General features: G+C 43.1%; 1 protein-coding gene across 1 annotated transcript; it reads right to left on the reverse strand.

Moving 5' to 3' along the window:
• Window positions 1–7,902: 7,902 nt before the first annotated feature.
• MYLIP (myosin regulatory light chain interacting protein) lies at window positions 7,903–24,350 on the reverse strand. The gene is made up of 7 exons (XM_072853324.1): window positions 24,098–24,350; window positions 22,761–22,951; window positions 13,346–13,531; window positions 12,394–12,591; window positions 11,893–12,057; window positions 9,669–10,089; window positions 7,903–9,289 (listed from the first exon to the last, which is right to left on the reverse strand). The coding sequence occupies exons 1-7, from the start codon at window positions 24,182–24,184 to the stop codon at window positions 9,200–9,202; spliced, it is 1,338 nt and encodes a 445-aa protein (XP_072709425.1). The 5' UTR covers window positions 24,185–24,350; the 3' UTR covers window positions 7,903–9,199.
• Between the last annotated feature and the right edge of the window lie 1,256 nt (window positions 24,351–25,606).

Here is a 25,606-nt window from a genome sequence, read left to right on the forward strand (position 1 = left end):
ACTATTCTATAAGCATCTGGGAGAAGCCTCACGATCGCTAGCCCTTGTTCTTGTGGGGGACTTCAACCTACCGGATGTCTGCTGGAAATACAATACAGCAGAGAGGAAACAGTCTAGGAGGTTCCTAGAGCGTGTGGCAGATAACTTCCTGACACAGCTGGTGAGTGAGCCAACTAGGGAAGATGCCCTGCTGGACCTCTTGTTCACAGAGAAGGACTTGTGAGCCATGTGATGGTTGGAGGCCGTCTTGGGCAGAGTGATCACGAAATGATAGAGTTTTTGATACATGGAGAAGTGGCGAGGGAGGTCGGCAAAACTGCCACCTTAGACTTCTGGAGGGCAGACTTCAGCCTGTTTAGGAGACTGGTCGAGAGAGTCCCCTGGGAGGCAGCCCTAATGGGCAAAGGAGTCCAGGAAGGCTGGACATTCTTTAAGGAGGAAGTCCTAAAGGCACAAGAGCAGGCTGTCCCCAGGTGCCGAAAGACGAGCCGGTGGGAAAGAAGACCGGCCTGGCTGAATAGAGAGCTCTGGCTTGAACTCAGGAAAAAGAGGAGAGTCTATGACCTCTGGAAGAAGGGGCAGGCAAGTCAGGAGGACTACAAAGGTGTAGCGAGGCTGTGCAGGGAGAAAATTAGAAGGGCCAAAGCTGAGCTAGAGCTCAATCTGGCTGCTGCTCTAAAAGACAACAAAAAATACTTCTTCAAATACATTAGCAGCAAAAGGAGAGCTAAGGAGAATCTCCAGCCCCTAGTAGACAAGGGAGGGAACACAGTGACTAAGGATGAGGAAAAGGCTGAGGTACTTAATGCCTTCTTTGCCTCAGTCTTTAATAGTAAGACCAATTGTTCTCTGGGTACCCAGCCCCCCAAGTTGGAAGACAGGGACGGGGACCAGAATGGAGCCCCCATAATCCAGGGGGAAATGGTTAGTGACCTGCTGCACCACTTACACACAAGTCTATGGGGCCTGATGAGATCCACCCGAGAGTACTGAAGGAACTGGCAGATGTGCTCACCAAGCCCCTTTCCATCATTTACCAGCAGTCCTGGCTAACTGGGGAGGTCCCTGCTGACTGGAGATTAGCAAATGTGACACCCATCTTCAAGAAGGGCTGGAAGGAGGACCCGGGGAACTACAGGACTGTCAGCCTGACCTCGGTACCGGAGCAGCTGATGGAGCAGATCATCCTGAGTGCTATCACATGGCATGTAGAGAATAACTAAGGGATCAAGCCCAGCCAGCATGGGATCAGGAAAGGCAGGTCCTGCTTGACCAACCTGATCTCCTTCTACGACAAGGTGACCCACCTAGGAGATGAGGGAAAGGCTGTGGATGTTGTCTATCTAGACTTCAGTAAAGCCTTTGACACGGTTTCCCACAGCATTCTCCTGGAGAAACTGGCTGCTCATGGCTTGGACGGGCGTACTCTTTACTGGGTAAAGAACTGGCTGGATGGCCGGGCCCAAAGAGTGGTGGTGAATGGAGTTTACTCCAGTTGGCGGCCGGTCACAGGTGGTGTTCCCCAGGGCTCTGTGTTGGGGCCAGTTCTGTTTAATATCTTTATCAATGATCTGGATGAAGGGATTGAGTGCACCCTCAGTAAGTTTGCAGATGACACCAAGTTGTGCGGGAGTGTTGATCTGCTTGAGGGTAGGAAGGCTCTACAGGGGGACCTGGACAGGCTGGATCGATGGGCCAAGGCCAATTGTATGGAGTTCAACAAGGCCAAGTGCAAGGTCCTGCACTTGGGTCACAACAACCCCATGCAACGCTACAAGCTTGGGGAAGAGCGTCTGGAAAGCTGCCTGGTGGAAAAGGACCTGGGGGTGTTGGTTGACAGCCACCTGAATATGAGCCAGCAGTGTGCCCAGGTGGCCAAGAAAGCCAATGGCATCCTGGCTTGTATCAGCAATAGTGTGGCCAGCAGGAGTAGGGAAGTGATTGTCCCCCTGTACTCAGCACTAGTGAGGCCGCACCTCGAATACTGTGTTCAGTTTTGGGCCCCTCACTACAAGAGAGACATTGAGGTGCTGGAGCGTGTCCAGAGAAGGGCAACGAAGTTGGTGAAGGGTCTGGAGCACAAGTCTTGTGAGGAGCGGCTGAGGGAATTGGGGTTGTTTAGCCTGGAGAAAAGGAGGCTGAGGGGAGACCTTATCGCTCTCTACAGCTACCTGAAAGGAGGTTGTAGAGAGGTGGGGGTCGGTCTCTTCTCCCAGGTAACAAGTGATAGGACGAGAGGAAATGGCCTCAAGTTGTGCCAGGGGAGGTTTAGACTGGATATTAGGAAATTTTACTTCACTGAAAGGGTTATCAAGCATTGGAACAGGCTGCCCAGGGAAGTGGTTGAGTCGCCATCCCTGGAGGTATTTAAAAGACGTTTGGATGGGGTGCTTAGGGACATGGTGTAGTGGTGGTCTTGCTAGTGTTAGGTTTATGGTTGGACTCGATGATCTTAAAGGTCTTTTCCAACCTATATGATTCTGTGATTCTGTGATTCTGTGATTCTGTATAAAGACCCTGCAACTGCCTTTCCAGAGTAACACGCGTGTTGTCAGCACATTGCCCAGACAGGGTGTTCTCAGGACACTTTGGTATTGCTTCACTTTGTGGATCTCGGAGAGGCGGAGGAAGGAAGTCAGCTGCTCAGCCCACAGCAGAGCTGAAGGTGTTTTAAAAAATTCCAGTTCAGACAACAACATAGGCAAGCAGTTTTAAGGTCAAACACAGGCACCTGGTGTGTCAGTGTATCTTCAGGGCTCGTTTGCTGCTGGGCACGTGCTTTCTGCATTGCCCTTTTGGAACTTCACCTTTTGAAGCAAGAGTTGGGTTGGCTTTGGAGCGGAAGTCCAATTTTTGGCTGTGTCTCTGTGCCTGGATTACTTCAATCATCAATACTGTTTGAATGAGAGTCCTCTATTGACTATTTATAGTTCTAAACAAGGAAAACAAATATTGTCTCTTCAGATGAGCTGCCAATGTCTCTGTAATTCCCGCAGTTATAGTGCTATGATTGGAATTTGGTGCCAGATGCATGGATTCCTCAGACAAACAGCTTTCTGGCAGGAAAGAGGAAGATCTGGCTCCAGCAAGCCTGTTTATGTAAAAAGTTGCCATGTTACTGTCTATCATTACCTGCATTGATTTGCTTTGAGGAAGCAGAGACGCTAGACACCGACTACCAGATAAAAATAGAGATAGCAAACACCTTCACACATATGCACACCTAGTTAATCCCATCGTAACCACTAAGCGACCCCGAAAGGGTAGCTACAGACAAATATTTTTGTTTAGGCACCCCAATGGCAAGAAGAACCATTAATTTATACTGATTTTTTTTTGTGCTGCCACAGATGGAGATGGTGCCCTTTGTGCTTCTGACAAGGCACAGAAAGAGATATGTCTGTGTGTGTGTGTGAGATCCTCACTGGATGGTGTTGGCCAAAGAAAGTCAGATTCTTTCCCAGAGCAGAGCTTATGTGGACAGCTGCTAAAAGAAAGGTTGGCTTCAGAGCCTGGTGATGGATCCCAGGAATCACTGGTGAGAGAACAGAAGACTCTTCAGGATAAGGAAGGGTCAGCAAATAGTGGACAGGCTAAATCAGGTCACTCAGGAAAGGATCAAAGTGAAGGCAGAGAAAGGCATCAGCTTTCAGGGGCAGACTGATTCCCCTCCCACTCGTGTCTCACCCTCCCCCAGCCTCCAAGCAGCTGAAAAGGATTCTGCATTTTAGTTGGCAAGAAATCAGCAAGTGACCTGTTGTTAAGCTCTCAGAAAGCTGGCATGGTTTGTTTGCTTGACATTTTTCTTTCAGGAACTTGGTGTACGCATGACTGCTATGAAAGTCAGCCGCTGGCCAGCCCCCACAAGTCCTCAGTCCCAGCAGGAACAGGAGGTCCCGCTGAACCTTGCTCACCATCTCTGAGTGTAGGGGAGCACCAGCCCCATTCACTCTTCTGGATCCCTCACATCCCGCTCTCACATGGAGAGGAATCACGATTCCCACTGAGTTTTCAGAGTTACCACAGTTTGTGTTTTCCCACTACTGCACCAATCAGTGATTCCTTTAGCTGGGGCTCTGAGAGCCCTTCCTCTGTTCCTCCTGGTGCCTCTTCCTAGCTCACAGCACCCTTTGCAGGAAACTAGAAGACCCTGAAACCATGACAGCTTTTACCACCCAGTACTGTTGAAGGAGGTGTGGAACCAAGGGGCTCCAGCTGGCGGTTCACCTTGAAGTGGTGTGATGTTACGAGCTTCTTGCAGACGGGGAGGTTTGGCTGTGGCCTGTCTGGACTGTGCTCCGGTGAGTTTCCCCGGGGAGCTATCAGCCCAACAGGGGCTCGCCTGTCCTGGCACATCTCATCTCCTGCCCAGCCCTTTCTTGCCTCCCCTGGACTGCTTTCCAGCCAAACCCTCTTGCCGAGGGCCAGCAGTGCTCCCTGCCAGGCCGCCTGTCCCGGGGGCAGCCACGGCCCCCGACCCTACACCAGGAGTTCCCGGGGAACTCTCTGCCCGGGCTTCCTCCAGCAAAGCTGCGCTCAGGCCCTGCCGTGGAAAGTCTGCCTCTCTTCTGGCAGTCTGCCCCAGTTGTGGTTTTTTCCCCTCCACAATTTTACTGAGATTTCTTACTTTTAAACCCATTTGTCAGTTGCTACTTTGTTTTAACAGGCTCCTGCTGGCTGAATCCATGGGCACAAAGGTGACCGAAGCACTTACCTGGCACTACAGCATGTTTTCAGTGAAAATGGGAGGGGCGGAAATTCAAGAAGGATATTTGGCCAGGCATTACTGAAGCTAAGATTTGTCAATTTGTAATTTTAACACTCCATGGAAAGTTTGTTGTTTAAAACTGTATACGGGAAATCTGAGCTGTAATTTTTCCCCATCTTTGATCAACATGCCAGTGGGCTGCTGTGAAGTGAAATAGTGTAGGCTGACAGATGAGAATTTTCCCCCAAGGGCATTGCGTTAGGAATGCAACAGTGCTGATTTAGCAAGGAAATAAATCTTGAAATATATGAATGCTGCTGTGTACGTGCTTTTATGGCACTTGGGGAAGAAATCAAAATAATTTCAAAATACAGAAGCCTTCATTCTACAGTTCTTTAGCTTTTTAACATGTGTATGTACCTTGAAATGAGCGACTACATGCTGGAGGATAGAGCTGTGCTTTTGTAACAGCTGCAACTTGAAACATCTCAACATCCTGCCTTTGTAGTCTCTCGCAGGTTGAGCTCTCCATAAACAGAGATCTTGATGCAGTGAAGGGAGGATGAAAGCCAGGCAGATACCAGTGGAGGGCTGGGAGTTCCCAGCACTAGTAGCGCAGGTGTAGTTATTGCTAAAGCCCTGTCTTGTTTATTAATAACATTTAAGTGTAACAGTATTTTACTAAGAATGTCTCTCCTACAGTTCAAACTCACAACCCTCTCTCCACACTGCCGCTTTTGAATGCTGTTCTACTATCAGGAGGTCCAAGGAACTAAGAGCTCCTACTCTCGAATTTACCCAGCAAGTCATGCTGTCTGTGCAGGCATGGGTAAATGAGTTTTACCCATTTAGGCACTTGTAGCAGAAACTTAAGTGCCTTTTAAAATGACACTGCACACACCTGATGGGATTACAGCAGCTACATTGCAACTTTGAATATGAGAACTGAATTTTCTCTGAGTTTTCTTGCCAAATTGCACTAGCTTTGGGTAGCAAATACCAGTATAGGAGCTGGCTTCATTACGAGTGCTGGGTACGCACAGATACACTAACGTAAGGCGCGAGAGGCACCAAATGAAGCTTTGTAATCAATCCTCCCGCTCCTGAGGAAGAAGCACAAAGGACACAAACTCCAGCTGTTCCCACAAACTATTCTGCTGGGGGTTTTTTTTGTTTGTTTCAGGGTTTTGTTTTTCCCCCACTGCCGTCCATCACAACATTCAAAGTTTCTCAGGAGAAAGAACAGCGCTTTGGCAAACAAGACCTGACTCTTTCTGCAGTATGGCTACGTGGCATATGGAGTTTAAGACTTCCTATTGTTTCTTTTACACTCTTCACAGCTCTTGGCAGCTCACGTGGATTGGGTACAGTACTTCTTATAAGACACAGCATACTGGAACTGCAAACATTGAGCAACGCATACTGCAGCAGCTTTGGCTGGTTAAGCAAAACTCTTCTAGCATAGCATGATCAACTCCATTTCAAACAATGCTTCTGAAGAAAGCTGTCTGTGACACATCAAAGCTATTCTTACATTGTTTTGCATCCCATTAGATCATATAAACCAAGTGAGGCTTTTAGCGATTTCAGCATTCAGAAGAGGTTACCCGGTGCTCAATTCTCAGCACAGGTAATAGCATCTGTTAACACCACGCTGGCTGTGGAGCACACTGACATACTGCTCTCATCCCTCCTAACTGGAAAAAGCCATTAGCCTCTGCTTGGGCTCCACGCTCTCCTTTGCCGACACAGAACCAGACCCCCAGCAGTCTCGGGTACACCCAGTACTTGCCACACTCTTGTCTGGGCCTGTACCTCGACACTTCTGCCCAAGCCTCTGCGCAGCTTTTCAAGACTAGGCAGAAGATGTTTACAGAAGCCACAGGCTTTGCCTGAATTTCACCTATGCCATATAGCCTGTCAAACCCCACCTCAATTAGAGTTCTAACTATGGGAATTATTTTTATTAGGGATGTCTAATTACACAGCCAATTTAATGACAAGGACCTGGAGTTAATGCTTGCCTATTTTAACAGCTTGATCTTGTTGAATGCTTTAAATCAGATGCCTGTATTAACATCTATTTATATTAATTTACAATCCATTTCAGCCAGCTGCCATAGGATGATGGATTAGACATTACTAACATAATGCTGTTAGAACATAAAGTAATCTTGGGAAGCAAGGAATGTTTGCTTTAGCACTGTTGTACACTGGTACATGTGTGTACCTATTCCTTCCTGTAAATAGCACACAGGGACAACACAACTTTTCTTCAGAACATTTATCATTTTTGAAAGTGAATTCAGTAGCACACACTTGCTGAGAGAATTTTCATCTTTAAAAGGGTAAGTTATCTTGTGCCTAATGCACTGGGCATTGAGAAAACAGCTCTTGTATTCAGAATCATTGCCAGCCACCTTCCCTCACCAGCAGTGTTTCAGAGCTAGCCTGAAATAATTGCAGGTCCAGGGCCTCAAGGTTCAATCCCTGATGAACAGTCTTGACAACAGGACATGCTACTCTGCCATCATCTGTTTTAAACAGCAATAAATTCATTTTAAAAGGTCATAGTTAAGTGACTTCAGTTCACACTTGCCAGAATAGAGCCCCATGGATTCCAGAGAGCTTTGGCCTGATCCCAGCACTGTCTTACATCTTTCAGCTTACTGGTGGGGATAAGCCAGAAGACTATGCTGGAAGTGCTCAAGCACCATCTCTTTTAATAATGTGAAAGCAGAGTCATAAGTTAGTAAATATGAATGGCTTCAGTCAAAAAAAAGACACCAACATCTCTGTTAAGAACTTTCCTGGACAGGATTGCTGAAACTCCAGATCTCTACTCTCAAGCTGCATTTTTTCACTTCTCTCATCTCCCTGGGATATATTCCATGTATTTGGGGCAATTTACTGTAGGAAAGTTCTTCACAAAGTTAATACTGAAGGCTATTTTACAGTTGGAATGTCACCTGTTTTAAAGTACACTGCCTGAACAAAGGTGGTTTTACCACATCAGTTTTCTTCCCTCCCTTGAAATTTGCATGCATCTAAGGAAACATCATTCCCTCTTAAAACATGACACAACATTCAAGACTGTAAACACAAACATACTTCATACTGTATTTTCAGTTCAGTAATGTCTCAGATGAATTTCAGAACAAAGTTAATGTCTTATCAATAAAACAAAGTACATTTTTAAAGTCCTTTATTAATCTGAATATAAAAAGACAGAAGCTGCCTATGATATAGGACAAAGCTCTTGCTTCATGAGGAAACAAAATTTTCTTTACAAAGTGAAAAAATAAATACCCTCTTAGAGTAAGGTTTATATGCTAATGTGTCATAAAAAAGTAGAGTTTTAATATTTTGACAAAATGTCTGTGCAAAGAAACAGATGCATAAACACACATTACTGCTACATTAAGGCAATAAGAAAAGTATAGTCAGAAAATTTCAGTAAAGTGACAGTGTACTTTTCTAGCTTTGATTAAGCCAGTATTGCACCCAAACATGGTCTCTAGTTCCCTGTTCCCTGGAGAATACACTAGGAAACCAGAGCCCAAAATGCCCAAGTAGGGGGGTGGAGATTAAAAACATTTTTGCAGGAAATGACCTACCCAATAAAGATGTTAACCAAAGAAAGCATTTAAAATTATACACAACCCTTATTTTTGAAATTAAGGGTACATGTTTAATAGTTTAAAACCAGTCTCCAAAAATAAAGCCAACTTAAAGGGCAGCTGACTGCAGCTCCACTCCCAAGACCACCAGCCAAGCTGGATGTGGGAAACCTGGGAGTACCCTGCCCACTGAGAGCTGTGAATGAAGTCCCATTAACAAGTCCCCTTCCACAGGACACTGCCAACCAGCAGACTTTCCTGACCCACCCTCACCACTTTCAGATTAACAAACTTGTCCTACCCTTCCAAAGCTATTCTCAGAGTTGTTTTCTATTTAACAGAATTCTGAGTTAAACACAGCTGCTTGATGAAACCTTGTAACTTTAGTTTAAGAACCCATCTTTCTAAAAGAAGTTCTCTCCTCTTTAAAGCAGTTTACTAAAAGCTGAAACTATGAGCCATACTAAACTGATATTTGTAAAAGCTAGTCTTACTATTAAAATAAATGGGGTGACTGTACTAAGAAGGATTGAGAGAGCATAAAACAAAAGGCTGCATTGCTCTCACTGGGTATATCAGTGTACAACACAGTTCTCCAGGGTTACCTAGCTTTTTGGCAACACTGCCATGCTACAAACTTATAAATCATTCTCCTTTTAAGTAACATGAATCGGTAACACTTCTGCTCTCAAAAGATGTCCCAAACCATTTTGGACATGCTGAACAAAGAATATTTGTGTTCAAAAATGCAGTATTTTTGCTTTTGATCGTGGATAGGTGCCAGAGTGATTGCCTTCTTCACAATCAATGGTTGCATTTCATATTAGTGCAGTTTAAAAAGTACATGATGGGTTTAAAGTGTATACGTAGATCATATCACAGTCAGATTGAGAAGACTGGTGTGGGTTGGCAAGTATACATGCTGGACATGTTCTACACGAGATCTGCAAACAGGACAAGACTGGAAAGGAAAAACATTAGAAATTAGTTTACTTCATATTTTGAGAGTCTCTACACTTATTGGAGACTTCCCTCCATACTTCTGTACACAATAACAGAGCACTTTTCTACAATCTTCCATATTTAAAACAGGGTATCGTAAGAAACATGCAGCTAATTCTTACCCTCACTGCAAGTTAAGTTAGCACAGCTAAAACTTATCTTTCAAACACATCATCTAAACAGAACATTCTTTGGAATTAGTTTACCACAAACAAAATTTTAAAAATAAGTTTTACTAGAATATCAATGTAAACATATTAATCCGTGACTGTTAAGTATACAGAAAACCAAAACTTCCACATATTTGTTAAGTCACATCTTAATGGCATTGCAATTACCTGTAATTGGGCAGCACAGCTCTTGCAGCATACTGTGTGGCCACAGGGACAAAAGGTCGAATTTATTTCTTCCTCACAACACACCATACAAAGCATGGACTCCTTTAGCTTCCGCAACTTCTCTTGCAGAGCTTTTGTTTGTTGGCAGCTAAGACCCTCACAATTGTCACAGTTCATGCTACTTTCTGAAGACTTAAGGGGGGAACTTGGTGGGGTTTGGTCACTTCTTGAAACAAGATCCACAATGCCAGCATTATAAAGAGCTCGCCTTGCATGATCATAAACTTCTTTTGATGTTCTTTTAATGTCAAAGACGTATTTTTTACCAAGATTAATGTTTTCATTCAGGAATAGAGATGCTAGATGGCCCTTTAAGTCTCGACTGTACTGCATCATGACAGCACTGGTGACAGTGTCACATCTATAAAACAATAGGACAAATGCAAACTTGATTAGTTAATACCAATAAACCTATCCCTACAATAATTTGTTCCCAAAGTTGAAGTAGCAGCACTGAAATTAAAGCAAAAAGAGCAGTCTGAGGTAATATTTAAGCCCTTGAATGAGTTGTCTTACATGACAACTCTACTTTGAAAAGTGTAAAATGGAAAAATGACAGTTATTTTACATCTTCAAAAATGCGAAGTGTCTGGTAAAATGGAGTCAGCCTATGGAAGGGACTTAAGGCATTATGCTAATACAAACAGCCAAGACTTGCTTTAATCCACAGTTCAGCTTGGCCACACCTCTTTACATGGTAATTTCCAAACACTGCATTAAAGAACTCCAATTAACAGTCTTTGGCATAACACTTCTTTCTTTAGACAGGCTCTCAAAAATTTTTAGCATAGAGTCACATAATGTCTTTAACCAAATTTCCACTCAGTACTTTATATACTAGTAATACATCTGAAGGGACCCAGTGTGAATGCAGTGTAGAGAATTAAATTAAGGCGTTTGTATTTGCCACAGAGTATTTCAGCTACCCTAACTATGCTTGTCACATATTTCAGTGATATAGTTAAATCTGCAGAAGCCTATTAAGGCATATCACTTCTCTAGACAACATAGGAAAGAAAACACAAACACAGAACACAAGGACTACAGCCTCACCGGGCCTAAGGTCCAAGATCTAAGCTTATGGCCAAACGCTATTGCCTACCTAAAATTCTGCTTAAATTAAAAATCAGAACTGCAAAGGGCAGCAGAAGTTACAAGCACAGACAAAGATCAAAGAGTTAAGACTGTCTAAGAAGTTATATAATGCTTAAATTGCCTGGAAAAAAGTATGAAGAGCACAAAACAGCAGTGCGAGGGCATATAATTACAGAGCAGAACGAGACATGCTTAACATCAGGCTCACAAAGTAAGCAGTGGTTAGCTGATGATTAGCTGCAGCAGTTAGAAAGGCAACTAGTTGATGTTAATTGCTGTAACTGTATTAAAATGATCTAATTTGAGAAGCTGGACAGGTCTTTGCCTAGTGTAGGTACTTTCCTCTGCTTCAAGTCCAATTCTTTTCTTACAAAGTAATTGAAACTGGTATGTGGTAGTTCATTTGGAGAAAACACCACTAGGTCTCTTTGACAGTTAGCTCTACTGATGAGTGTTGGACCTCACAGTAGGAATGAAAAGGGGTTTAAAAAAATCAGCCATCAACAAATGAGTATAGCATCCTTACCTCAAAGAACAATAGGATAAAGACAATGGATAGCTGGCTGGCATGAAACAAAATCCTGGGCACATGAGCAAGGACAGGAATTGTAGGAAGATTTAAATACATGAGATGGGAAGGTGGCATACAGGTAACTTCTAGCAACTGGAGGAGCCAAATAAAGGAGAAACAAGGAGTACACACACGCACGAGCTATACCTACATATTCTGAAAGAGAGGATCTTCTCCTTTGCTCTCTCATCCTCCCTCTTACATAGGGACAAAAAAAGTATGTATTGTTTACGAAGTATCAAAGAACACGGTAAGTTTACATTCTGAAGTGCTGTTATTCATAGCAGTAGACTGAAAAATTTTGCTTGGCTTCTACTCCCACCCCACAAAATGGAAAGCAGCAAAAACCTGTTCAGTTTCTGGACTTAAAGTAGAGGCTGCAGAGAATGAAATTTTGCAGAGAATTTCTGAAGTGCAGTCAGACTGCTGGTTGCTTAAGCACTTAATTCAATTACTGTGGAAAGAGCAGCAGCAGTTGACTCTAGTGGCAACACTGACCTGTAAAATGCATGTGTCTCTGTAATTGCTCTATAGAGTCCACTTGCTGCCCTTGTACTGATCATCTTGAACAAGAGAACTACACTATTACCAGACTCCTTGGTAACAGTCAAATATACATTCTTCCCAGACTGAGTTGCCATTTGAACAACAGGATAAGCAATCCTATAAATGAATATAAAAAAAGAAAGGTTATTTAGCTTTTAAGGATAAGGGCATCTTCCACAAACTACTATGGTGCACTTTTATCAGAAGTTACAATGATCTGACTGTTGTCTGTAATGCTGGATTGAAGATGCCACCTCAAAAATACATATAGAAATCAAGAGTATTAAGGCCAGTTGTCATCTTGATTATAAGCAGGTAATGTCCTCAGACCCTACATTCCAATAGCTCCCTTTAGTAATTCATAGAACAGTTTTGTATATTTATGTAAAAACTAGAGGCACACTCAGTACTTCTGAAAAACAGAAGATTAAAATGATTCCACAAAACACATACCTGTTGACAGGACTGAAGTCATCTTTACAGATGGATATGCCTTCAGGTCCAACACCAATAAGGAGTTTTTGCCCTTCACTATCTCTCACTGAGTGCCACTCTACCCCATAGTTCTCCAGTGTTGTAACAATCTGCAGAACCTGGTATTCAGCAGAAGCTTGACTTAGTCCTTCTAGCTCCTTGTGCTTTGCAATAATGCTGTTGATAAAAAGATTAAGGATAGGTGAAATAACTCAAGTATGTGCCGTTACTGTCAGCAGCTTGCTTTAACATGGGTTTTTAGATGACCTAGTTAACCAGATTATTAAATGCTCCTGACCTGCTTTATCTGGCTATAGATTTCCAGTAATCATGAACTAGAAAGAATTGAGAATTACCAAAACATCCTGAGAATGTTCAGGAGACAATACTGTGCATTTGCTTAGAAATTAAAAAGCTACATGTAAACAAATCTTTCCAACTAACACCCCCCTCAACGTATTTCACCTCAACAACCACTAAGTTCATAACTAAAAAAATGTACAGAGAAGCACGACACACTGAAAGTTTCTTGATATTCAGGAACTGAGCTAAGAAGGTGTTTTGGGAATCCTGTTTACTTCTCAGTGTAAGTGTACTAAGCCAGATAAATCCTTGTTACTTTCTTTCACAAATGTAGATCTAAGACATACTTGCAATTTGATTAACCTGCTCCAAGTATTTAGATACCTGTATTTCCCCAAGTACTAGAGTTCAACAGCTTTTGCTTTTCACACAAAAAATACTCATAATTGAGCTTAAAAATGAACTGAAATCAGAACATTAGTTAAACAATCAGGTTGTATTTTGATCTCCAAAGCTATCTAAATTATTATTTTTTTTAACAACACAAGATACACTATAGCATCAGCAATTAAGGGCATAACATCTTTTGATCTCCAAGAAGGAGGTTATATCATTGTGCTCTTTTTACCTCTCTAAAATGGTAGTGGTGAGCTCTTTTGCACACAACTCTTCATAATTGTACTTGGCAGTGTTCTGGTTATAATCTCCAAACTTCATCTGCGCCAACAATGCACTAAGTTCAATTGCATGCTCTGAAGAACACTGAAGATTACCAGTGAGAAGATCTTCTTTGATATGCAAGAAAAACATATGCCTGCAATGCAATCAGAAATGTTTGCTTACACAAGATGTTAAAAGATGTTTGTAATCAAGCTATATATCAAATAACATCTCAGATATGTTTGGTAACAATTAGTTTGGTAATCAAGAATTTGCAATGAATGTGCCAAGCAGAGAAAGGCTGGCACAAAGGAAAGAAAAGGGCCTCCATCTTACTCTTCACTTCCACTTAAACATGAGGCTACAACTGAAGACCATATCTAAAAGCACTATTAAAAGAAATGAGCACTAAATGTTCTTAAGAATAAGAACTGCTTTAACTCCTAAGGCCACCTAGTAATTTCAATTTAGTGAGTAAAATATCAAATGAAGTATATTTGGATTAGTTTCCTATGTTTAAATTTCTTTGGTTGCCATTTACAAATTATTCTGCCTTTCAGAAAAGCAAATTTGTGAAGAGCAGCCCAAAACAGCATACACAGGTCTATCATGCAACAGAAGCCACACTTTCTCTACACAGCTGAAATGCCTCTGCCACTAGAGTCAAAGGGAAGATGGTACTTGAAACCTCTGAAAAGGTGTTATGGAATAAAATACAAAAACATCCACTGTGTAAGCATATTTGTCAGACGAAGCTTTATACTTGGGATCAAGGCAGGTTTGACAACTAGCTGCAAAATTCACAAAGCTGCTCTTAATTATCTAATAGGCTAGTTAATTAGACAAATCAAAATTTCCACCAACACTAACAGCAGCCTGCTAATTTCCCCTGTAGTCTACCTTAACTTCTATAAATTCATCCTTATTCTCCCCTCAGGGAAGACAATAAAAATTTCTTAGCATTTGTTCCTAAGACAATATATTTATGGAAACCAGGTGGAGAAGCAGTTACACATCACTGAAAAAATCTTTCAGTAAATGAAGCCTAGTACCCACAGGGATATCTCTTAGCTTCCACAGTAATGGGACATTTACATTTTACTTTTTCTAAAATTAAGTGTAATCTGTTTTTCTTAAAAAGCTATATTGAATCACTCATCACTGAAGTTCAAGACACTAGCGAGTGATTAGCTTTCCTTCCAACAGCACTTTTGGATAATACCTTATGTATATTCAGTTGTAGCACCTTACAGTTCCACGTACAACAGGGCAAATAAGGCTACGTTTTCACCACTGTGAGCAATCACATAACTTGCAAAATTTGTGTTCATTCTTAGCTCTACTAAGATAAATGCTGCAGCTAAGAAAATAATGGCCCAAAAGATGCCCTGTATCCAGAACTTTTGCAGTAAGGAAAAAGTAGGTATAAAATTATCCCATAAGCTGCCCTACAATCAATTTCCTGCAGCAAATCACAGCTCCAACACCTCCTTTTGCAAGCAGTTTAAGACATACTAGAGCTTCATTGCAGTTGTGACACAAGTGCTTAATTGCATCACACTGATGTCTAGACATCAATCTACACTTCAGCAGTTCTAGTGGCAGTCTGCAGGAAGCTAATATTCTTACTGTGCAGGATACAAGTTTAAGTGGCAAGAGAGCCAGAACTGCAGACAGTACAGTCATCTCCACTGTTAGCAGGTTATTGCTTGTTTAGGCTTTTCTTGCAGCAAGTCCCAAATCTCTGCTCCAATCCCTTTCTCTTACCTTGCTAATTCATAACTTTTGGCTTGGGCCACAGAAAGGCATATCTGTAGCTTTTAAAATGCAGAGGTTGTACACACTCCTTTCAGGGCTCGCTCAGTCCATAAATCCCAAAGTACTTGATGAATTACTAAAGCACTGTGGCCAAAATAAATTCAAATAGTAGCCATTTCCCTTATTCCAACCAACATTTCACAAAATAAATGGCTTTTCATGCACTTCTGATCCTCTGTTAATACCAGAACAGGTTTTCCAGACATTATAACTATGTACTAATTACACATACAGTATTTCAAAGAAACATCTGACAATTTTCTTCTCATTAGCTGACACATGTTTACAACCACCACACCTAAATGCTTGTATCTTCAGTTTTTTATCCATACAACAGCACTGACTACACAGGGAAGTCATTCTCCCCCCTTTGCTGGGAAGACCATATTGACATCAAGAGGGGAGCTGAAAAACAAGATCACTCCTGCAGATACAGATGCATTACAGAAACAACAGCAGAGGCATGGCTTGTCACATTCCATTACTAAAAAGCCAGTAATGGCATAGGTAGACAAACAAGTTTAAGGTACAATGTGAAATAACCTCACAACAGCTAATGTGCAGTAACTTCCCATAAGTGGCTCCTATCACATAAGGGAAAACATCTCAGAGACTAAGCTACTTTGCATTTTTCTGATAAAGGGGACAAAGGTACGGCATGTATAAGGGACAGTTATTGCAAAGTAACTAAAGCTATGCAAATTCACATCCTGGCTTACACTATGGTAAGCCATTTTGTTGAGTCAGAAAACAGACAAACACCCATATTTAACAGTCCATCTCAAAGTCATTGGTCTGCACCTAAGAAACCCATTGCTAGCCCAAGCCCACTGCCTAAACTGCATCCGTAATAGGTCAGAAACTAGTTAACATACAGCCTGCCAGTGACATTAGTTTTTGAATGACAGTGAATGACTTCATACTGCTCTGCTATAGCAGCTGCCCTGAACCAAAGAACCAACAGTGAATTTGCTGTTTGAATTTTTTGACTCCTTAAGTGCGCTTGAAGAAGGAAAAGCATCTAAGAAATTGAAAGACAGTGAGGGTTGCAAACATTTTATACATCTGAAAAAGTGATTCTGATTACTGCAGATTCTGATTAGCCCATCCAGCCCAAGACTGCACTTCTCCAAAGTTACATTAATATCCATTGCAAAATCATCCCCCTTCAAGGTTCAAAACATGACACCAGACAGAATCTGATTATAAAAGCAGGTATTTTTTCTTTTTACACAAAACTAAAAAAAGTCTTTTGATCCTTAAAACAGAAAGGCAAAAGAACGTGCTTTTATTGCTGAATACGGTCAAGCAAAACTAAAGCATTACGAGCCTTGAGGCAGTTCCTTATCTAATTCTGCAAAGTCTAAAGGACTCAACAGATTCTCTGCAGAAAACCTGGCCATATTACAGATTCTGTTAGTTCCCAGAAAGTATTTATGTAAGTTTTTGTAAATTAGATTGTGACCTAATAACTTAATAGCACTTAATCCATTGTCCCTCCTCTCTCTAGGAATATCTAGATACAATGAAAAAATTGTTAAAGCTTTCCCACCTCTAAAGATGGTCAGGTTGTGCAGTAAAACGGTATTTGGTCTTTCAAGGAATTAATTCAGTGTTAGTATTTTATGCTTAATGGAATTTTTACCAAGCAAGTTTTAAAACTGTTTATAACTGAAGTCCTCTACAGGACATTCGCAATACTGCTGGTAGAATGTCTTAGTTTGACCACCATATAAGAAACTAATTGTTTTTGTTTCTGCATCATTCACCACTTCAGTTATATAGGACACATTAATATTATAATTTTGACAAGTAACTCAAGTCAGAGAAAAGGTATTTTTCCTACCCACCCGCCCCAATATTCTCTTAGCACATTCTGCAGTTTTGTTACTACACTTGACAAAGTTTAATTTCACCTTTAAATCTTCACAGAAAACAAGTCTTCACAACTCTGAACTTTGCCAATCAATTATTGTGGCTCCTAGTCATCTTAACACCTGCCAGACATATTGGGACATTGAACAACTAGGGGCAGCTTTAAGAACAGAACTTTCCATTGCACTTGTAGCTCAAGTTCTACATATTACAGCATGAGTACAAAAGACAGTCTATATAACCTAAACCAGCGTTAGTTCCCCCCCCCCCACCTCATGCTAGCTAGATATTCCTGTATATTCAATTATAGAACATTTCCGTTGAGTTTGGCAGTTCAAAACAGTACATAGAAATACTGATTAGAGGACAAAGCATCAAGTTAGCCAAAGCTATACTTCATTAGTCACTGCCCAGGCAGAATTTCTTCCTTTCCAAAGGAAGAAAAAGCAGTTTTAGAATTAGAACAGGATCACATGCTTTCTTCAAGCACTAGTTACACTAGTGATTTTATATTCATTTTGTATCCTTATTTTTGCCCCAGTGCTTTTCATACAATTTAAGTTCTATGTGCTTATTAAAAATCAAATGTACAGTGTGATTAAAGTATTTTAGTTGCACAAATAATTTCATACAAATGCTGTAGAAAGGGGAAGCTGCAAGGAGATTTCAGCACATGGCCCATTTGACAAAAAGCTACAGCTACCAAACTAAAGTCACAAACCTAGATATCGCATCAATTGCTTTTTGCCTCCCTCTGAAGTGATTTATGCAGGCTAACTATACTGAACACCACTACCAGCAATGGATGTCAGTATTTCACTACAATGAAATTCCTACAGGAGGCAAATCACTTAATTATTGCCAGCTGAATTGGCAATAATAGCCCCACAAATTAAGTACTATGAAAAGTGTAGAGTATACATAATACAAGATTAATTTCTCTTTAACTCACTGAAGACAATTATGTGCATCAGGATTCAAAGTTCTACACTGAAAACTTCGTTTCTACTACTTTAATCAAGGAATGGAAAAACAGGGCAAATAGAAATCTAAAGACTATATTAAAAGTTTTAAGCTCTAAACTTAGCTGCCAGTGGAAAAAGTGACAAACTCCAATCCTTTACCAATATAAGTATCTGTAGATGACTAGTGATTCCTAAACTAGAAATATAGCCAAAAGAACCCATTCTCTTGCCAGACTACTGACAAAAATCTTAGCATACATCCCAAGGAACGGTCTATTCTCTTTGGGGTATGACACTCCTACCACAGGGTGAGGCTCTTTCCTACTGTGACATAAATTTACAGCTCTCTGTAGTCTAAAGGAATCAAAATCAAGAGGCAAAATATTAAGACACTCAATCCATCTCACAAGTCACTTCTTAGTTTTAACTAATTTGTCAATACAACTGGGTAACACTGCAAAAACAATGTACTTTGTAACTATAATTCAAATCCTGGGAAATACCATGCACAACTTTCAACACCTTCCAAAACAATAATTATCTATCTCGGGGCTGGCAAAATACAGCTATTTTGAATGCTTCATGAGATTGTGTGGCTTGTTAGAAACTGACATGCAATTTTAAATTGTCATGGCTTACATATGGACATTTGATTTTCAGTCCTATTACACAAGACAAATAACTTTGCCCATTTTGAAGTACATCTGAGTAAATCTTACATTGCTCAAAAATTATTCACTTGAAAATTATTTCTACTTTTGTGCAATCACTGCAATGTTGACTTTATCCTGCCAGACTTACAACCATTGTTCTCCTGGACGACCGTTTGGCACAATTTGCCTCTTGCGCGGCTCCGCAAACGCTCTCATTGTTAAGGTGGATGCAAGCTTCACGACTGCGCTGCTACATGTTTCACAAAGAAAGCTTTTAGCCGGAGAAAAAGAACTTTCCGCCCCGAGACAGAGGTGCAGGCCAATCCGGAGTTGAGCTCCTCGGGCTGCTGGGGCCGTGCCCCACCGCCGCAGCCGCCGATTCGCCCGGCCCGCCGAGTAGCTGTGAGCCGAGGTTACTGCCAGTCAGTGACCTGCAGTTACACCGTGCCGCTTCCCCGGAGGGAGGCGCGCAGACCCGGCCGCGGCCCGCGGGGCGAGCGCCAGGGCCGCACCCCGCTGCCGCGAACACCGCCCTCCCCGAGCGCTGCGCCAGCGGCGCGGCTCCTCCCGGCCGGCCGGGGTGACTGCCAGCCGTGCTCTCCCCCGGACAAAAAGGCTCCTCAGAATTCCGGCTGGTAAGTAGCAGCGTTTCTCCGAGTCCCAGCTCCTCGCTGTCATTCAGCGCTTCATAAAGTCCGATACAAAAACCACCCATAAGTCATTCTCACAAAAGCCCGACTTTTTGCTTTTTTTACTAACTGTTGCAATACCTATCAGGAACTAGAGAAAACAGTGAAAACGAACGTTGACAGAAGCCAGGGCTTAGGATCGAGATCTTGGACCATCACATGTATCTTTAAGCAAAAAGATAGCAGTCCTTTTCGAGCCAGTGTGGTTCTCCATTCAAAAAAACCCCGTATAGTTACTCACACTCCTCTGGACAAGCACACCGTTCACATTTCAGACTGGTTTGTAAAACTCTAGTTGCCAGCAGCAGATTAAATCTGAATAAAATTCTTGCACTGAGGCACTTTCATTCCACTGAAAATAGTTCTGAACTACCAAAATCCTGTGGTGAAATTCAGTATTGGGCAGTCAAATAAAAATTAGAAACTGAGATCCAAAGAACAACAGAAATAAACCACTTTTAGCCCTGTAGAAGGAAAGAAAGTGTAGTAAGAAGTTTTTTTTCCATGCAGTTCTCCCATTCACAAAGCGCTTAGAGAAGATGGTTTGTTGCCATAGTGGTCAAAGGTACAATTATAACCTGCTCTGCCTTGGCACTCAGCAGCAAGAAGGCTCCCTTACATAAGAAGATTAAAATGCATGAGGTTGTGATCTTCCACTGGATTGCACACTGATTAAAGGTAACAGAAGCAGAGGTTGATGTTCAGTTGCCACATCAGCTTTTCACACAGTGTGGAGAAACCTGAACATTAAACTGCTACAAACATACACCCGAGTTTTAAATTTAAAAGTCCAAGACAAGGATCTCTAATGAAGCAGTTCAAAGCTTCCAAAGTATATAGAAAAAAAACTGGTAACAATTCAGTCACAACATTCCTTATTATCATCATGATGAAGCGTATCAACAAAATTTAGAATTCCTTGCAGCTTCCCAGATTTCAAAAAGCAGTCTCAACATGCATCTAATTTATATGTAAAAACAGCAGCAGAGACAGCAAGTAAAAGACTGGAAGACTTCCTCAGCGTTCTTCACGCAAGGGACCAGAAGGCAACAGCTCTGCCAGAAACATGCTATGCATCAGTTGTGGACATAACTGCTAAGGAAGCCACAGATACCCCCATCACTATTTCTTCACCGACCAGCACACTGACTTTGCAAGTAAAGGTAAGAAACAGGATGTCAGCTGTAACTGTACAGCTTATCCTTGCAATTCTATGATATACCTATTGATTTAAAGTTCAGTGACAGGTTTAACAAGTTTTTTGTCTTCTCCTTGATACCACACACGCTTACATGCAAACTAAATATGAATGCACAGTTATGTGCATATATAAATCCTCAAGTAGACCCAAGTGGAAAAAAGTAAATCACAAACGCAGTGTCAACACTAGAGAAATATACATTAACCACAGGCACTATGGAATTCTAGGTCTGCTACATGTAGACTTCTGGGCACACACAACTAAAAGGCAGCTATTGCAAACTATTTTACAACTTATTTGTTTTTAGCAAGAACACTAAAAATACTCAGGATGTAGACTGAACAGTTAGCTGAAGCCTCAGGACTATCCATGTTTGCAAGACAGAGTGATATTAAATACTAGTTTCAATGCCTGTTGCTCTCACAAATTATAAGTAATTATTTCCAGAGCAGAGTTTTAATAGATCTCTTCTGATGACTGAGCCTCAATTAATTTTAAAATTGTTTTTTTTAAATATCACTTTTAGAACAGTCTTAATTCATACATAAAAGAAAGCTTGTCCCACTTACAACCTTTTAAAGTCATCTTTATAGTGGAGTACTTGCTACTTTGATCTACGTATACAAGCTCTGTTACATTCTAGCTACACCACCTGTCTTTTAGGCCTTGGGGTATATTTCACCAGTTAAAGCTCTCTATTAACTTGCACAACCTGCCAAGTCTTGCATTGACAGTGTTGGAGGCAGGAACACAGGTATCTGCAAAAACCTTGTGAAGTTGAACAAACATTCATCAAGGCTAGCATAAAAATGCCAATCATATCAGCTTTAGGTTTCCTCAGATTCATCCTGATTTGGTCTGTGTGTGGAGACACATCCAACATGCTCAGGGTAAGCTCTCCTGCCTCATCAGGTATGAAATTGTGTTGCTCCTTTTGTTCTACATAAGAATCCTTCATTGGTTGGTTTTATAGTTATTCTCATTGGGAATATTTAAGCAAAGGGACAAGTTTCCTTAAGGAAAATACTCAAGAGCCCAAAGATACACCGCAGATAGAATTTATTTTTCCAAAATAAGGTACCTCAAAACTGGAATTTGGTTAGAATGCATTTGCCTAACTGAAGCTATTACACAGGACATCTATGGTCTAACTCCATAGCACTCTGAAAACTTCAACCAGATTGATGAGCTGAAAACCACTGCTCCCCAGAAGCCTCTCCCCTGCATATTAGTTCAAAAAATAAGACAGTATACGCATGCTCCTAACTCAAAACCGTTTTCTTATGAAATAAACACCAAATCATGCTGTCAGCCTCTGACCAAATTCTTTAGACAAATATTCTGTGCAGAACAACCATGTTGTATCCATGGTCCTAATTCTGAAAGTACCACGTTAAGGTGAGTAGTGAAAATGTGTTTTGGCATTATCATATAGACAGTAGATTTCAATTTGCCCCATTTGTATTAACTGTACTATCTAAAACTGACAGGAAAAATTAGTTGAAAGGTCAGCGTTAAACATATATGTGCACAGCTTTAAAGATAACTCAATTGCAATTCATGTGGTAATCAAACTCAAGAAGTGAAAGAAATGTTCACTACTAATCTTAGAAGACTAATTCTGATGATTGGCTAACAGTATAACAATTTAGTTAGGAGGACAAGCCACAGAAGAAGCAAAACAGCTGTTTCTTTTGTAGCCTCAAAGAGCCTGTAGCTATTTGAAAGTTACTGTAACATAATACCAGACAAAAAGGAATTCAGCAAGTTTTTTGCTCTGTGGGAGGAATTGTTTCCTGCCTTTCTGTACCAGTGGTTTAGAACGACCTAGAGTAACACCACTGAACAGGGGTTACTATCGGACATGCAAATACCATACAAATAATTTTCTACTAGTAGCTTAGCTTCTTCCACTTCCAGCACTAAGTGCTCATGGAATTACTTACGCCATTACTTACTGGTAGCTACACAATACTTACACTATTACCAGTTTTATTCTTTTTTTTTCAAAAGAGGCATAATACATTTAAATAACACCAAGGTTCTAAGACTACACAGAAAAGTCAAGCTAAGATTAACAGAAGGTGGAAGAAATAAGGTCAGTGTGTAATCACTTTCATAAGTTACAGATATTGAAAACAGAATAATAAATTAGATCTACTTACAACCATCTTTACCTTACCTTGTCTGTTCTTGTAAGATAAGATGTGGCTCTACAAAAAACTTGACTCTTAATTTCAATCGATAAGGGGCTAAACCATCCATCTGCTGGGAGATCCTGTTCCTCAAATTCAGCCACAGATTCTCCCCTTTGCTGCCAGTGAACTGCAGTCCAAAATAATCAACTTCTATAATTCCCAACCTTCTGCAAACCTGAAAGAAAGAGGTTCTTTATAATGAGCCTACAACATAACGATGAAAAAATCCCCCAAATCAAGTACTGTTTCAGACTGCTCACTTAAAACACAAAAAATAAATGCTGCTGTAAGCACCTTTCTACAAAAGATTACTTAATTACTTGGATTTTAAGTTGCATACAAAGCAGCATGCAGACAAATACTAAGAATAAACTAGGAATTTCTCAGGTAGTCGAAAACCACACGGACTTCCATGGTCAAATACCTCCACCCTACTCGCCCCTAGGACAGGCACTTTAAGAGGGTCAGTGGATTTCCAAAAGAGAACAGTATCTGTTACTCAACATCACAGGCAATAGCACTTTCTAGGCAAGAAAGAGAAAAAAGTACAACCCGCAAGTTTTATTTAGATGCCACCAACAGACTGGGCTGCTACGTTTGGCTCTCTCCAGCATCCTCACGGCAGCCGCCGCAGCCACATCGAGGCGGTGGCGACGGAAGGGAGAAAGCACCTGGACAACAAGCCCCTCAGCCAACAAGGCCCCAGCGGGCCACGGGGACCATCTCGGCACCGCCCGGGTGGCGTCACCCCGGCCAGGTGGGTCCCACTCGTGGTCCCCACCCTAGGGACAGTTAGAGCACGCTGCAGCAACGAGGCCGAGACCTTCCCCAGGCTCCCCCGCCTGCCCTTCCCACACGCGCTATGAAGGAGAAGGGCCGGGGAGCCCCGAGGCGGGGGATGCAGCAACCTCCGCATCCAACATGGAGGGGGAGGAAAAAGGAAAAATAACAGAAGGAAAGCGGGGACACTGCGGCGGCTCCCGGCGGCTCCCCGCCCCCACCGCCGCGGACGCCCCTGCGCAGGGTTGCGCCGCCGCACGGCCCTGCCTCGCGCCGCCGCCGCCCTCAACGGCCGGGGCGCGCGCCGGGGGCGCCGCGAGCCGGCGAGGCCGTGCTCCTCGCCCCCCACCCCCCAGGCGCGGTGGCTCGGGGAGGGGGAGAGGATGACGCGCGCCCGCCGGCTCTCGTGCGAGTCTGTCACGCACCAACGGTCTGCGGTGCCCAACGGCCACCGCTACCCCCCACCCCCCGAGCTCTCGCGCCCCTGGAAGGCGGCGGGGCAGAAGGGCGGCGGAGAGGAGAGCGCAGCGCGGCCCCTCACCTGGTTGAGGCAGTCCTCGCCGTTGGCTTTCGCCTCTACCTCCACCTCCATCACCACCGCGTCCGGCCTGGTCACATAGCACAGCATGGCTGGGGCCAGCCAGCGCCGAGGCCACGGACACCCGGAGCGGCTACTGCTGCTGCCGGCGGGGAATCGCAGCTGTCGCTACAGGCTGGGGTACGCACGGGTCCCCCGGCCGCCGCCTACGCCGCCCGCCCACGCCCGGACACCGCCAGCGCCCAGCCAGCGCCGCTCCCCCAGTGCTTGCGCTCCGCCGGCTCCGCTCCCTCCACATATACCCTCCTTCTCCCCCTCCCCCCGCCGAGCGGCACCTGCGGACCAATCGCGAGGCGCCGCTCACCGCTGCGGGCCGCCGCCGCCACCAATCAGCGCCGCCATCCCCGGGTAGGGCGTTTGTTGTGGTCGCTCTCTGGCGCCCCCTGCCGGGGCGCAGGGCCGCCGGCGGGACTCCCCGCGGGCCGCCCCGCCCCGCCCCGCCCCGCCCTGCCCTGCCCTGCTCGGCGCGGAAAGCCCCTGCCGCAGGCCCTGCCCGCTGTGGCTTGGCCACCCGAAAGGAGCTGGTCCTCGGGGTCCTGTTCCTCTTTAGCACCCACCGTCTCCAAATTACCTTTATCCGCCGTCACCTGCAACAGCCCAGAACTTCCTACCCTGGAATTATGCCTGATTAAATCGAAGCAAAGTAAGTTCTTCAAAGTGAAGGTGGAGGCCAAGCCCGCTTGGCAGGGACTGTCTACAAAATTAATTTGAGAGTGAGTGGCCATGAGCTATGTGACAACCAAATATTTTCATGGCTCATCTCTAGGCTTTGCAAACAGTCCTTTTTGTTGAGGGGAAATTAACATCCAGATTAATGCTCTCTCTCCCATGTTCTCTTTGGCCTTGGTCCAACTTTGTGTTAGGCAGCATGCAAAGCACTGGAAATGTGGAAAATTTAAGAAGGACCTGTCAAGTAATGTTGCAGCTGCCATGCACTGTCATGCTAATGGATGATAGAGCTTTTACAGTCGTTGAACTCTGTAGGTATGAAGCTTGTAGGTGATTCCTGGCTGGGGGAGGAACACCTGCACCAGGCGAGCCCTTAGAAGTATTTGTTTGACAAACATACCCAAGGTACATAAAGTAAAGTAGTTTATGGCTGCTTTAACAATGTGAATTGAAACGACAGGGAGGACTAAGTACAAAATGCATGCTGTGTAGGTTCCCTGAAAGAAATGCAGATCAAAGAAGCACTGAGCAGTGCAGTGGTGAGAAACAAGTAGGCTGCCAGGGGAGGAACTAAGAGAGGAAATGGGGATCTGCAGATGCGGTGAAGGATAATAGGAAGAAGAACAAACCACAGCACTAATGGAAGGCCACCACAGGGCTGAATATTAGCTTGTTCCCATGTGTATGGGTCACTTGCTTCTTTTTGGGTATTTCTACTGTGCTTGTCAGGGTTGTTAGTATCTTCAATTTGTACTAAAGGAACGCTCAGAACAGATGCTCATT

Source organism: Ciconia boyciana, chromosome 2 (genome assembly GCF_034638445.1).
Source record: "Ciconia boyciana chromosome 2, ASM3463844v1, whole genome shotgun sequence".
Lineage (NCBI taxonomy): Eukaryota > Metazoa > Chordata > Aves > Ciconiiformes > Ciconiidae > Ciconia > Ciconia boyciana.

What these genes read in the sequence shown, in the direction of transcription:
- MYLIP (XM_072853324.1), bottom strand. Translation starts at nt 24,184, where the DNA reads ATGCTGTGCTATGTGACCAGGCCGGACGCGGTGGTGATGGAGGTGGAG. An exon ending in ACCACTACCATTTTAGAGAG is followed by an intron (nt 12,592 to 13,345) that starts GTAAAAAGAGCA and finishes TTTTATCAACAG; the next exon opens with CATTATTGCAAAGCACAAGG. An exon ending in GCTGTGCTGCCCAATTACAG is followed by an intron (nt 9,290 to 9,668) that starts GTAATTGCAATG and finishes TTTCCTTTCCAG; the next exon opens with TCTTGTCCTGTTTGCAGATC.